The sequence below is a fragment of the Sphaerodactylus townsendi genome, linkage group LG01, assembly GCF_021028975.2.
Source record: "Sphaerodactylus townsendi isolate TG3544 linkage group LG01, MPM_Stown_v2.3, whole genome shotgun sequence".
Taxonomy (NCBI): domain Eukaryota; kingdom Metazoa; phylum Chordata; class Lepidosauria; order Squamata; family Sphaerodactylidae; genus Sphaerodactylus; species Sphaerodactylus townsendi.
Window position 1 is genome coordinate 70,843,315 of NC_059425.1, and position 12,988 is coordinate 70,856,302.

General features: G+C 42.2%; 1 protein-coding gene across 1 annotated transcript in view; it reads left to right on the forward strand.

Annotated features, from left to right (window-relative positions):
• Positions 1-5,889, forward strand: part of KCNK17 (potassium two pore domain channel subfamily K member 17) — a 45,781-nt gene extending 39,892 nt beyond the window's left edge. Inside the window, exons 3-5 of the mRNA XM_048507056.1 lie at positions 617-783; positions 3,057-3,225; positions 4,972-5,889. Of these exons, the coding sequence (XP_048363013.1) occupies positions 617-783; positions 3,057-3,225; positions 4,972-5,234 (599 nt within the window). The 3' untranslated portion in view covers positions 5,235-5,889. The remainder of the gene's footprint in view (positions 1-616; positions 784-3,056; positions 3,226-4,971) is intronic.
• The last annotated feature ends 7,099 nt before the right edge of the window (positions 5,890-12,988 follow it).

A 12,988-nucleotide genomic window follows, 5' to 3' on the forward strand; every position in this document is an offset into this window, starting at 1 on the left:
GTTCCAAGTGAAAGCCAACCTTCCATCTTTTAGGCAATTCTTAAGTCATTGCAATTTTTTTTCAATCTTGTTAAATTTGATCTTGACCATTTCCAACTTCTGTACCTTCCTCCCCCCCCCTCCCAATAAACAGAGAAGACATTATGTTGGGATGGGGGTTGAAATAAATTTTAGGCTGAGAGTTTAATTAAATAATTCATCATTGTAGATACTAGATTTTAGAGTACTTTTTACTATACTATTGAAAATGTGGTTTTAAAATTTGTACATATGCTATTCAGAGCCCAACTTTGGCTGGAAATGGGTGCGGTATAAATATAATTAAAAAATAAATAAAATGAATCTTCTGGTATCTGCTTTAAATTATTTGTTGGCTTCACTTTTTCTACTGTATCTCCGATAATGTGGAAGGGATTCTTGCCTTAGTTGATTGTAAAAAAGAAGCTGTCGAGAAGTGGGTTAAAGGCTCCAAGTATGCTGAGCCATGCCTCAACCTCTGGCCCCTTATTTGTTCAGAGTTCTGCAGCTGATAGTGAAAGAAAAGATTGTTGTTGCAGCCATCTAATTGTGATAACTTCCATTAAGTTAATTATCAATCCTGTTCTGTCCCTTCCAGGTTATGGAAACTTGAGCCCCAGCACAGTTGTTGCACAGGTTTTCTGCATCTTCTTTGCCCTTTTTGGGATTCCCTTGAACCTTGTGCTCCTGAACAGAATAGGACAGCTAATGCTCTCTGTTGTTCAGCAATGTGCCTGCCACCTAGGTGAGAAGTTTCATTGGCAGGTAAGTGGTGCAGACTTCCTTAATAAACCAGCTTCTGTAATCCAAACTACATGGTTTTGCATATATGCCAATAAAGGCTTGTGTTGTTTAAAACACGGTTTTGCAAATAGAGGCCCGGTCTACCACAGGAAGGTACTTATAAAGCAAATATTTTGGAATGATAGAAAGATGTGTAAAAAAAACCTCCTGTCTATTTGGCATTAGAATCACTGACCAGAGCCTCCTCCCAGGGTCATCTCCCAGTTTCTGGGCTTTTTTTTTGTAAAGAAAAAGTATGCTATGATTTTGTTTTTTAAAAGTTGTACTTGGAAAGGTTAAAATGCTTTATTAATCTTTCTCTTTTCTTTCAAGAGACCTGAGATTCAGTGAAGGGAAATGCAAAATGTTGTATATCCATGTAATATAGTCCAATTCATCCCTGTGGCAGGACAAAATTATTACATGTCTATTCACTCCAGTGATAACTTTCATAGATGATATGGAACTGGATGTGACTTTTTCCACATGCTCAGCTTACTCCTGATTTCCTTGGCAGTCAACCCACAAGCACTGGAATCAGGTTGGGTTGGGCAGATCTGCACATCTACCCTCCCTGTGAATTTTCACAGTGTATTTTCTTCTACACATGCCTTAAATAATGAGGAATTTCAAGAGAGTGTGCTGTCATCATCAGTGACATCTCAGTACCCCCCCCCTTTTTAATAAAATGGCTCTAAGAACATAAGAAGAACATAAGAACATAAGAACAAGCCAGCTGGATCAGACCAAAGTCCATCTAGTCCAGCTCTCTGCTACTCGCAGCGGCCCACCAGGTGCCTTTGGGAGCTCACATGTAGGATGTGAACGCAATGGCCTTCTGTGGCTGTTGCTCCCGATCACCTGGTCTGCTAAGGCATTTGCAATCTCAGATCAAGGAGGATCAAGATTGGTAGCCATAAATCGACTTCTCCTCCATAAATCTGTCCAAGCTCCTTTTAAAGCTATCCAGGTTAGTGGCCATCACCACCTCCTGTGGCAGCATATTCCAAACACCAATCACACGTTGCGTGAAGAAGTGTTTCCTTTTATTAGTCCTAATTCTTCCCCCCAGCATTTTCAATGAATGCCCCCTGGTTCTAGTATTGTGAGAAAGAGAGAAAAATTTCTCTCTGTCCACATTTTCTACCCCATGCATAATTTTATAGACTTCAATCATACCCCCCCTCAGCCGCCTCCTCTCCAAACTAAAGAGTCCCAAACGCTGCAGCCTCTCCTCATAGGGAAGGTGCTCCAGTCCCTCAATCATCCTTGTTGCCCTTCTCTGCACTTTTTCTATCTCCTCAATATCCTTTTTGAGATGCGGCGACCAGAACTGGACACAGTACTCCAAGTGCGGTCGCACCACTGCTTTATATAAGGGCATGACAATCTTTGCAGTTTTATTATCAATTCCTTTTCTAATGATCCCCAGCATAGAGTTTGCCTTTTTCACAGCTGCCGTGCATTGAGTTGACATTCCCATGGAACTATCAACTAAGACGCCTAAATCCCTTTCCTGGTCTGTGACTGATAGCACTGACCCCTGTAGCGTGTATGTGAAGTTTGGATTTTTTGCCCCTATGTGCATCACTTTACATTTTGCTACATTGAACTGCATTTGCCATTTCTGGGCCCACTCACCTAATTTATCAAGGTCCGCTTGGAGCTCTTCGCAATCCTTTGTGGTTCTCACCACCCTACATAATTTGGTATATTAAAATTAATATAGTGTTGTAGTGATAGTTTAAATGGTACTCTAAATTCCCAGGTTTCATTAAAAAAACCCTCCAGTCTTCCCTTCATGGAGATATCTCTGCAAAAGGGGATAGAGACTTACTTTTAAAAAAAAATGAAAGCTAGAAATTCGGAGGACCTGCTTGAACTATCATTGCATTGTTATAGTGATACTTTAGGGCTTTAAAAAAATAAAAACAGAAACCATTCACCTTCAGGGTGTGGGGAGGAGGTGGAGTTGTTGGAGGATGATGACCATCCAATCATTGAAAAGTGAGAAAATCCAACAGAAATATTATGCATGAAGAAAAAGCTGGCTCAAAATAAGCTTCCAAAAACATCAGGGGTAAAAGTAGTTTTTAAAGAACTGAAGTGAAAATGAATAAAATATGTGTGGAAATCAGGGGATAAACTGAAGCAGTATAAGGCCAGAACTGATGGGGGGGGGGGGGAACCCATGCAGAAAAGGCTTAACTGTCTGTTGCATGGTTTCTGGAGAGTTTGTTTCTTTGTCTTGCTAGAAAGGGGCTGCTGTGTTGACACGGACTTGCGCACTGGTTGGTGGGCTTTTACTGTTCCTTCTGCTGCCTCCTCTGTTATTCACTGCCATAGAAGGCTGGACCTATGAAGAAGGATTCTACTATTCTTTCATTACTCTCTCCACAATAGGCTTTGGAGATTATGTAATTGGTAAGTCATTCTGCTTTCCTATGTGCTTCATCTCCCCCCCCCCCCCAGTAAAATAAACCTATTAGTTCATCATTTGGTCAAGTTTATTTATTATATCTCTTATGTGTGTATGTCTGATTGTGGACAACAAAAATGACCTCTTCACAATGGGTCCAACAACAACTGCTCTATTTCTTCAGGTTAAATCTTTTTGGCTTCTGCAGCATTTCCCTGAAAGAGGCTGCTCTGAGTGTGAAGGGCCTTTTGTGCCTGAGAGCTTATGCACTTGAATAAGAACACTTTTTGCTTCTCCTTCACAAGCAACCTCATGGAGCCTTGTTGTGGTGCCCTTCAGTTTGCAGAAGAGAGCATGAACTCTCAGGATGAATTTCTGAAAGGCCGTATCTCTCAGTGTATTGTCAAAGACTTTTACCTCCAGAATGAACGGCATGTTGTGGGTTTTCTGGGCTGTGCAAATGTTGTCTGGCAGTTTTAGCTCCTAACATTTTGCTCACAACTATGAAGACTCCAGCAATAGATAATGGGCAAAATGTTAGGAGCTAAAACTACCAGAACGTGGCCAAAAAGCGTGGGAAACCCACAACAGCCAGAAGAATCTCTCAGTCTTTCATTTTTAAAAAGTGGATCAGGCTTGATTATCAATACCAGGGACTACTCAAGGCACCAAGGGCAGGAACTAGGAGTTTCCACCTCCCATAAGGACATGGAGAGGGCTGTCTTCCAACAATTGGTTACCATTTACAGATATAGGCTGTAGTGTTCAAAGGAACACCTCTCCACCACCCCTGTCAATGATCTTATACCCACGTGCAGGGATGTGGGGGGGGGGGGGCAGTTTGTCCCTCTTCTGAGCCTAGCACTGCTTAGAAGTTTATTATTTATTTATTTATTATTTAGATTTTTATACCGCCCTATCCCCGAGGGGCTCCAGGCGGTGTACAACAAAACTAATACAAAATCAGGTTCGGGAGCAAACTATACAATTAAAACAACAGCAGCCCACAGAGGCTCCATCTGTGTGGGTATTCGTTAAGATGTACTAAATTTCATTTAAAACAGCGGTTAATACCATAGTAGAAGGCGTCCGGTAAACCCGTTTTCTTAAAGCCCTCCCCAAGGGAACGGCTGGACTCCTCCATAGGAGGGTAACCTAGATGTAACTGAGCAGGGGCGCCATACTCAGCGGCTAGTTGCTCCAAAGGCCCGGCGGAACAACTCAGTCTTACAGGCCCTGCAGAATTCACCAAGATCCCGCAGGGCCCAGTCAGCTGGAGGAAGAGTGTTCCACCAGGCCGGGGCCCGCGTGGAGGCCAGCCGCATCATTGAGGGGCCGGGGACCACCAGTAAATTAGCCTCTGCTGAGCGCACAGGGCGAGTAGGGGCATATGGGGTAATGCGGTTCTTGCAAGATTGAAACCGTCTCTCCACATGTACACTGGATACCGTTAAAAAAATTATCAGATCAACTGAATCAAGTAGTTGCACATCCCTCATATTTTATTTGTTCTATGCATCTGCAGCCAATAAAAAGCACTTCACTGTGTATTTTTTATTGCTCTCTGCCTCACCCGGTTCCTCGTCCATTCTTGTTTGGTCCAGGTTTCTGGATTTTTACGTTTTAATTTTCTGAATCCTCAAAACATTCTAGGGCATGCTTAGTATCAGAATAGTACTTTAAAATTCTCTTGAGGGAAGTGATGCTGTACACCTCTGAACCGCTTGGATGTTATTTTTATTCCCCTCTAGGTATGAACCCTGATCGCACTTACCCTGTCTGGTATAAGAATGTGGTATCTCTGTGGATTCTGTTTGGAATGGCCTGGCTAGCCCTGATCATCAATCTTTGCATCAGCTTACTAGAAAACTACAGTGAACTCTGCCAGTGCTGCAAGAGGAAGGGCAGAGTGGTAGAGCAGGAGCTAATGAATGGCAACCAAAATGTCAGTTTGGGACTTGAGGATGAGCAGAGCTGCAGTGTGAAGGCCACCAAGCCAGTGGGGCCAGACTGATTTGCATACACTGGTGTTTTTCTAGTGAAGGGTTTTTATGATCTTGCTGACTAACAGAAGTGTTGCTACTTCAGAAATGATGGGACACTGAGGCCATGGTGGAAATCAAACTGTTCTTTTGGGTGGTCAAGATTTGTTTTACATGAGAGATTTTTTTTCCTGCATGAAAATGAATTGTTATGGAAGAAGAGCAAGTAAATGCCATCTTGTGGGAAACCATGGGAAGGTTTCCTTGCTGAAGTTCACGAGTTGAGAAACCACAAGCTTTTCTACTTCTATGTTTGCGTGTCTGTGTAGCTGGCAATGTATATAACTTTCTCCTCAGCTTGATGGGTTACTTCTGTGTCAGAGAAATGTGAGGGGCAAAAGGGTTCTCACTTTTAAATGAGTATCTAAAATGTCTCTGTTATCGTGTATATACTGTTACTTACCAGCTTTGTAAGGCCATTTGCCTAGCATAGAGTTGCACAGTTGTACAGAAGATTTTTATAAGCTTGTAAAACAAGTTGGGCAGTCAGTGTATAAATACCATGAAACATATCTTTTTTTTAAAAAAAAGATGAATGTGTTACATTTTAAGAAAACACACAGTTGATTGCAATATGGTGTGCCTTGTATTATAACATGCTGTAAATAAAGTTTTGGATCCACAAAACTCTATGATGCCTCTGTAGTCAGAGATACCAGGAACTGTAACAGGCATGCAATATAGCTGTAGCACTAGGCAGACATTGCATTCACAGAATATTGGTTTTGTTTCTTCCTCATGCATGCTTCTTGCTATAGAACATGCATGGTCAGATTGCTCAGTTCATGCAATAGTGCTAAGGCATGGCTTAGCAGAGGGTGCTTATGTGATAACTGAAGGCTACTCAGTTGCAATGATGGCCACATCAATGAGGACCATTGTCCCAGGCATCAGTTGCCAGGAAAGTAGATTAATCTCTAGCACCTGCTTATTGAAATTTCTGAACAAGTAGGTGCTATCACAGCATTTTATGAGAGATCAACTAGTTTTATTTATGTATGTGTTTGTTTATTTTGCTTATAGCCCACCTTTCTCAATGCAGCTTACATGGTCCTCTCAATGCAGCTTACATGGTCCTCCTTACAGCAATCTGTGTAGTAATTTACGCTGAAAGTCTATGACTTGCCCAAGGTCACAGGCATTCCTGAAGGGAGAGGTAGAAGTGTGGCAGCCAGGCACAGGGCAGCCCCACCATCCTTAAAGAGGTTTGCAGCACTGCGGCAAGCAATAAAAGAGAGAAACATCACCAACCATGCTTCAAGCCCCTGATGCAGCCCAACAGGCTGCTGTACCCTTTTTGCGAGCATAAGATCACACTAGCAAAAGGGGGTGTTCCTGGAAAGAGTGGCCTCAGGCAGTTGACATTGCCCAAATTGGCTTTGGCCTGGTAATGCCCCTGTTGGCACTGGAGTTGGCTCCTATGCCGGAGGAGCACTGGCGCTGTTGGCACCTGGGTGTCATGCAGTTGCACAGCTCCCCAGCACCACTGTAAGTGTCCCTGTACCAGCATGGATGACACTTATACCGTGCTAAGGTATTACAGTGCATCCAGAGCCCTTTCATCTCCCACTCCAAGGATTGCACTGTTAGTGATCTTCTATGGATGAGTTGAGACTCAAACCTGGATGCTAGTCTGAAACTACACTACAGTAGCTCTCCTGCTGATTTTCACCTGTCTTCATACCCCGCCCTTCCAACTTGCATCATTACCCAACGGCAAAAATAAACATTAACCCCGTGAAGCTGCCTTATACTGAATCAGACCATGGTCTGTCGAAGTCAGCATTGTCTCCTCTGACTGACAAAAGCTCTCCAGGGCCTTAAGCAGAGGTCTTACACATCACATACCATCAGGTCCTTATTTGAGATGTCAGGAATTAAACCTGGAGCATTCTGCATGCCAAGCAGACGCTCTGCCACTGGGACATGGCCCCTTCGCAAACTTAACCAGGTGTAACTGTGAGGGTTTTGAAACAGCTCACAGCATCTGGAACTTCTGTCCCCAAATTCTAGTACTGTACGTGAGGTTCGCCCCATGATTTTGCTTTGATGGATCTCATCTAATCAACTTTCAAAGATCCCCTCAAACCAGTAACACTTTGATCTTCCTGTAAATTTGTACCCTGGCTATGCTTTGTAGCAGGCCACATTTTCAGAGATAGCCATAGCGGAAGGCAATTTGTAACACAGAAAAATAAAATCACTAAGAGAATAGTTGTCTGCCAAAACATGAAAGGTTATCTGTTCAAGGGTGAGTAAAGAAAACATAGTCATTTGGCTGCTATTGTGCTTTTTACAGATGACTTGGATTCTTTCACAATGTACACTGGAAAATTACAGAAACTCCTTGAAGGGCTTGAGGTGCTGTTTGAGGTTTTACTTACAGAACTGTGCAAAATTCAGTCTATGTTTTTCACTGGCCTTACTTAATTTTTACAAGTGTTTCCTTTCTAACTTTCTAAAGTGTTATTCTGGCTTACTTCAGACCTAAACCTATTTACTTGGATGTTCAAATGACTACAAGGGTATGACTTGTAAGTAAATATGATTTTTCGTAAATCATCAATAAGAAAAAGGAAGAAATGATTTTGGCCTAGAGTGCCAGGAAAACATCAGATAAGCAGCTGTGGTGTTCTATAGAGAAAATGAATTGTTGATACCTAAATCATACACTATTGTTTGCATAGCCAGCTGCTTCTTTTCTTACGATAGCCAGATTGTGATGCAAACTTGGTGAACATGTTGTCTGAATGGTTTATCACATTAAAACAACCCTGTAATCTTTCCTTCTTGTGTGCAGTCCGCATTTGGAAACTTCAGTAATGGTTCACCAAATGCATTTGCATTTTTAACTAGCAGAAATCGTGTTTAACTACATGCAAGACCATCCTGCATTTGCATAAAATACTTCAATGTGTACACATATCCAGGAATAACAAGGCTCTATCTATGCAAACTTTATCAGGAGGAAGAAAGGACTCTCATTTGGATGTATCCAACAGGTGCACAGTGATTTTTTTAGTATTTTTCTTGGCAATTAGGTCACCAGGTCTCAAAGGACCCATCACACTTGGGCATAAACAGAACTAAAACTTGGATGATGGAATAGAGGGCATGCTAATCAAATTTGCAGATGACACCAAAATAGGAAGGGTAGCTAATATCCCAGAGGACAGAGTCAGAATTCAAAATGACCTGGATAGATTAGAGAGCTGGGCCAAAACAAACAAAAGGAATTTTGACAGAGATAAATGTAAGATACTACACTTAGGCAGAAAACATGAAATGCATAGATATAGGATGGGTGACACCTGGCTTGACAACATTACATGTGAAAGGGATCTGGGAATCTTAGTAGACCACAAACTGAACATGAGTCAGCAGTGTGATGCGGCAGCCAAGAAAGCCAATGTGATTCTGGGCTGTATCAACAGGCGTATAGTGTCCAGATTGAGGGATGTAACACTACCTCTCTATTCTGCATTAGTCAGACCTCACCTGGAATATTGTGTACTGTTCTGGGCACCGCAATTCAAGAAGGATATTGACAAGGATATTGACAAGCTGGAATGGGTCCTGAGGAGGGCAACCAAAATGGAAAAAGGTCTGGAATCCATGTCCTACAAGGAGAGACTAGGGCCCTTTCTGCACAGCAGAAAGGGCACCTCTCCACCAGCAGAAATTATGCCAGTGGAGAGGAGGGGGCAGTTCTCACGGGAGCGTGCGAGCGGCCCCCGCAGAGGCCAGTACAGAAAAGCTGCCTCTTTTGTGTCCCCCCCACTCACCTCGGCCTCCCTTCCCGAGGGAGGTTTTTGGAAAGGGCTGCCTTCCCAGGGGTCAGAGGGCAGCGTGGGCGGGTCTTAGCAGCCCTCCAGTCCGACGCTGGAGGACGAGGTGAGTGGGGGGGGGGAACGGGAAAGGGGTGCCTTCAGCAATGGGAAGGCAGCGCTTTCCAAAAACCTCCCTCGGGAAGGGAGGTGGAAAGCGGCACCTTCACGCCGCTCGGGGCTGCACAGGATGCAGCAGCGCTGCCTGTGCGAACAGCTCCCCAGGGACCAGTGTTTTTGGCCCCATGCAAAAAGGGCCTTAGAGAGCTGGGTATGTTTAGTTTGATGAAGGTTAAGAGGGTCACATGATAGCCCTCTTCAGATATTTGAGGGGATGTCGTGTTGGTGAGGGAGCAAGCTCATTTTCTGCTGCTCTATAGACTAGGACCAAGTGTAATGGGTTCAAGATAAAGGAAAAGAGATTCCACCTAAACATCAGGAAAAACTGACAGTAAGGATTGTTGGACAGTGAAATGCCCTACCTCAGAGAGTGGTGGAGTCTCCTTCTTTGGAGGTTTTTAAAGAGAGGCTGGATGGCCATCTGTCAGGAGTGCTTTGATTATATGTTCCTGCAATGCAGGGGGTTGGACTTGATGGCCCTTGGTGTCTCTTCCAACTCTATGATTTTATGATAGTTGTACTCATGTGCGTTCAGGCCAAGTACCTCTAGTTCAGGAATTCTTAACCTGAAGTCTATGGATGGTCTTCAGAGGGCATCAATGAATTCGGTGCAAAAATTTGATTTTTTTTTGTGCTTCAGTTGCTTTTTTATTATTTTGAAAATTGTCTTTGTAGGAAAAAGTTCTTCCTGATATCAGATTATATTATTAAGGTATTGGCATTGTTTATTTTATTTTTTCCAGGAAGTAGTCATTAATTAAATAAAAAAATTTAATATGGGTTTATATGCATTTTTATGTGTATTTATGTGAGGGAGGTACATCTGATTCTCGAAGGGACATGGGATACCCCCCAAAAAACAACCTTCCTAAGAGTCACTACTCTAATGGCATCATTCAGAAAGGCAGCATGCCAGCACAGAATGTACAAATTATTTTTTAAAATACAGGAAGACATTAGGTTTTTGGATGCTTCTGTGCTTTTAGTAGTGGGACTGATTACTATAACCATGGCCCTATAATACTGCAGTGTATCTGCTGAGAGACTAATCTTTAATTGGAAAGTCAGTCTTCTGCCATGAATTCTGTAGTTGACTTGAAACAAGCCACTGTTTCCACAGCTGTACCATCTGCCACATGGCAATAATAATATGGATGTTCTTCACAGAGTCATTGTGAGGACTGCAATAAGATAATGAATGTGAGGTATTGGTAAGTTGCCGCGCATCATGTGACACTGTCTACTGATCTGCTGCTGATCCCATTTCAAGGTGTTGGTTTTGCTCTTTCAAGCACTACATGCATCTGAAGGACTGTCTTGACACATATACTCCTGCTTAAGAATTACATTAATAGGGAGAGGCCCTCCTGGCCCACCAATCAAAGAAGTTCATCTGGTGAGCACACAAAAGAGAGCCTTTTGGTAGCACCTCCATGATTACAGGACAACCAACCAAAAGAGGTGCACCTGGCCCCCTCATTTTGCTTCTTCAGGAGGCAAAAATAGTCTATTTAGGACTGAATGTTAGTGTTTATTTATTGGAAGTCTCAATTGAGATTTTGGTGAGATCTTTTATGTGTTTTATAATTGCTTTATTTACATTATAAATAACCATGAGTTCCCTGAGGTAAAAAAGCAGCCCATAAATGTTTAAAATAAAATAAAAGAAGACACTTTAGGGACAGGAGTCAATAAAATATAGTAGGAGTAATGCTTGGTTGTGATTTATAGTCTACATATGTTTAGATTTTTGGTTGTTACAACTCCGGGCTTAAAATAATACTCATTGACAACATACAGTTGTGCTCATTTCTTTGTACTTTTTTGGCGACTGATATTGTGTTCTGAAACATTGTTTTTCAGTTCTTTTCCCAGATTGTCCCATTTATAGCATTTTAACAGGCATTCACCATGACTTGGATAGCTCAGGATAGCCTAATCTTGTCAGATCTCGGAACCAAATAGAGCCAGCCTGTATCACCATTTTGCATGGGTTGCTATGCAGAGGCAGGCAATGGCCCTGTTGCCCTAAGGGTTCATCATAAGTCAATTGTCTGTAAACAAGCAAACAAAGATATGCATGGGCATGGAATGAATAACCAAATTGCTGTCTAAATATAAGTTTAGCCCAGTAAGGCTTAGGTTGGAACATTTAAAAAGGACCCTTTTTTTAAAAGCACAGTCACCCAGCAGTAATATACATAAAGGTGAGGTGAGTACAGCTGCTCTCATAGCTGCTGTTTCCAAGATGGAACACAATTGTGTAATTTTTACTGACATGGTGTTCAAGGGCAAGAGGCGTCTCCAAGGAAATCAGAGTATGGCAGGCAGGATTTCAAAGGAATAACCTAATACTTCGCAGAACAGAATTCACTTCTAAAACAGTCTCAGGCGGAGCTGTGTCTTCTCTAATTTCATTGGTGCAGTATCCTGGATTTGGTACAGAACTTGCATTCATAAAAAACAGGTGTTTTTTTTTTAAAAAAACAGGCTTCTAGTTCTTGTGGCTGCAAAAAAAAATTCCCTCACTGCCTTCAGCCCCTTGTTTTATCTACAGTTCCTTTCTGAGTGCAACTTCTGGAAAAAAAATGGAAATTTGCTTCCAAACTAAAAAACATGCAAACAGATTTGATCTAAAGGTAGGAATTTTGAGTGAGATAATCAACCTGGGTTTTTTTCCAAACAAAAAAAGTGGCAGCCATATTGGGAGGCAGAAGAGTTTAATCCTGCCACTTGTGGGAAGCAGCCGCTTGCAAGGTTCCATATTGCTACTGTGCTAGAAGGAGGGAAAAAAGTATGGACATCTATCTTGTCAATTAGTTTACCTTTAAAGGACAACAACAGTATGGTGGAATGATTTGTTTCACCAGGTAAAGCTATTGGGGGGGGGGGGATAACCTCCCACCCTCTACCTCCCACACACATGGTCACAGCATGAGAGGGGTGCCAGACAGCTGGGGTACTTCTATTTGAAGAGTATCTGTCCATGGATTTTCCAATGGTTTGTCTAATTAGAAGCCTTTAATATGACATTTAAGTTCTCTTGGTGAAGAATTACTTAGTACATTTAGTTCTGTGAGAAACTGCAAGAATTGCAATTCCTGCAGATCCTAGAATCAACCTGTGAACATTGGAGATGTGTGAATCAGCCTGTATTGCACAAGGAAATCCAGGGGGAAATAAAGTGGCTTGGTGGAAGCATTGCTTCCTGAACTTATAGTTTAGCATTTAGCAGCAGTTAAGCAATTTTTTCTGCTTTCTCCACAGTTGAGGAAGGAGTGTTGTTTGATCTGAATCATGAACCTTAATTAAAATGGAAGCTGTATCATTGGACTAGTGATGAGTATAGAGTAACAGTCACAATCCTGTGATTTGGGACACTAATACAACATCCTGCTGTACAGGATGTAATTGGGTGGTAATAATATGTTTGTGGATCTACCTTAACTTTTTCTTAGCCATAGGAGTCTATTCTTCTCCAAGTCATATAAATGCCAATTCTCAGGACAGATCTTGCTTTTTAGGGTATAGTTGTTGTCACAGTGTTTCCAAGGCTGTTTCCAAACTGGGATTTTCCTTCAGTGCTACATAGCATGCCCCTACTTTGTTTGAGAATGTACAAATGATATTGTACTTTCTCTGAACATGTGGAGCTCCAATCCTTGCTCAACCTTAAAGGGCAAACAAAGTACCACAGTGGCCAGAAGTGGTGTCAGCAGCATGTGGCTCAGATATAGACAAGTGTGAATGTCTTTCCTGCACACCTCAGTCCCACTTGT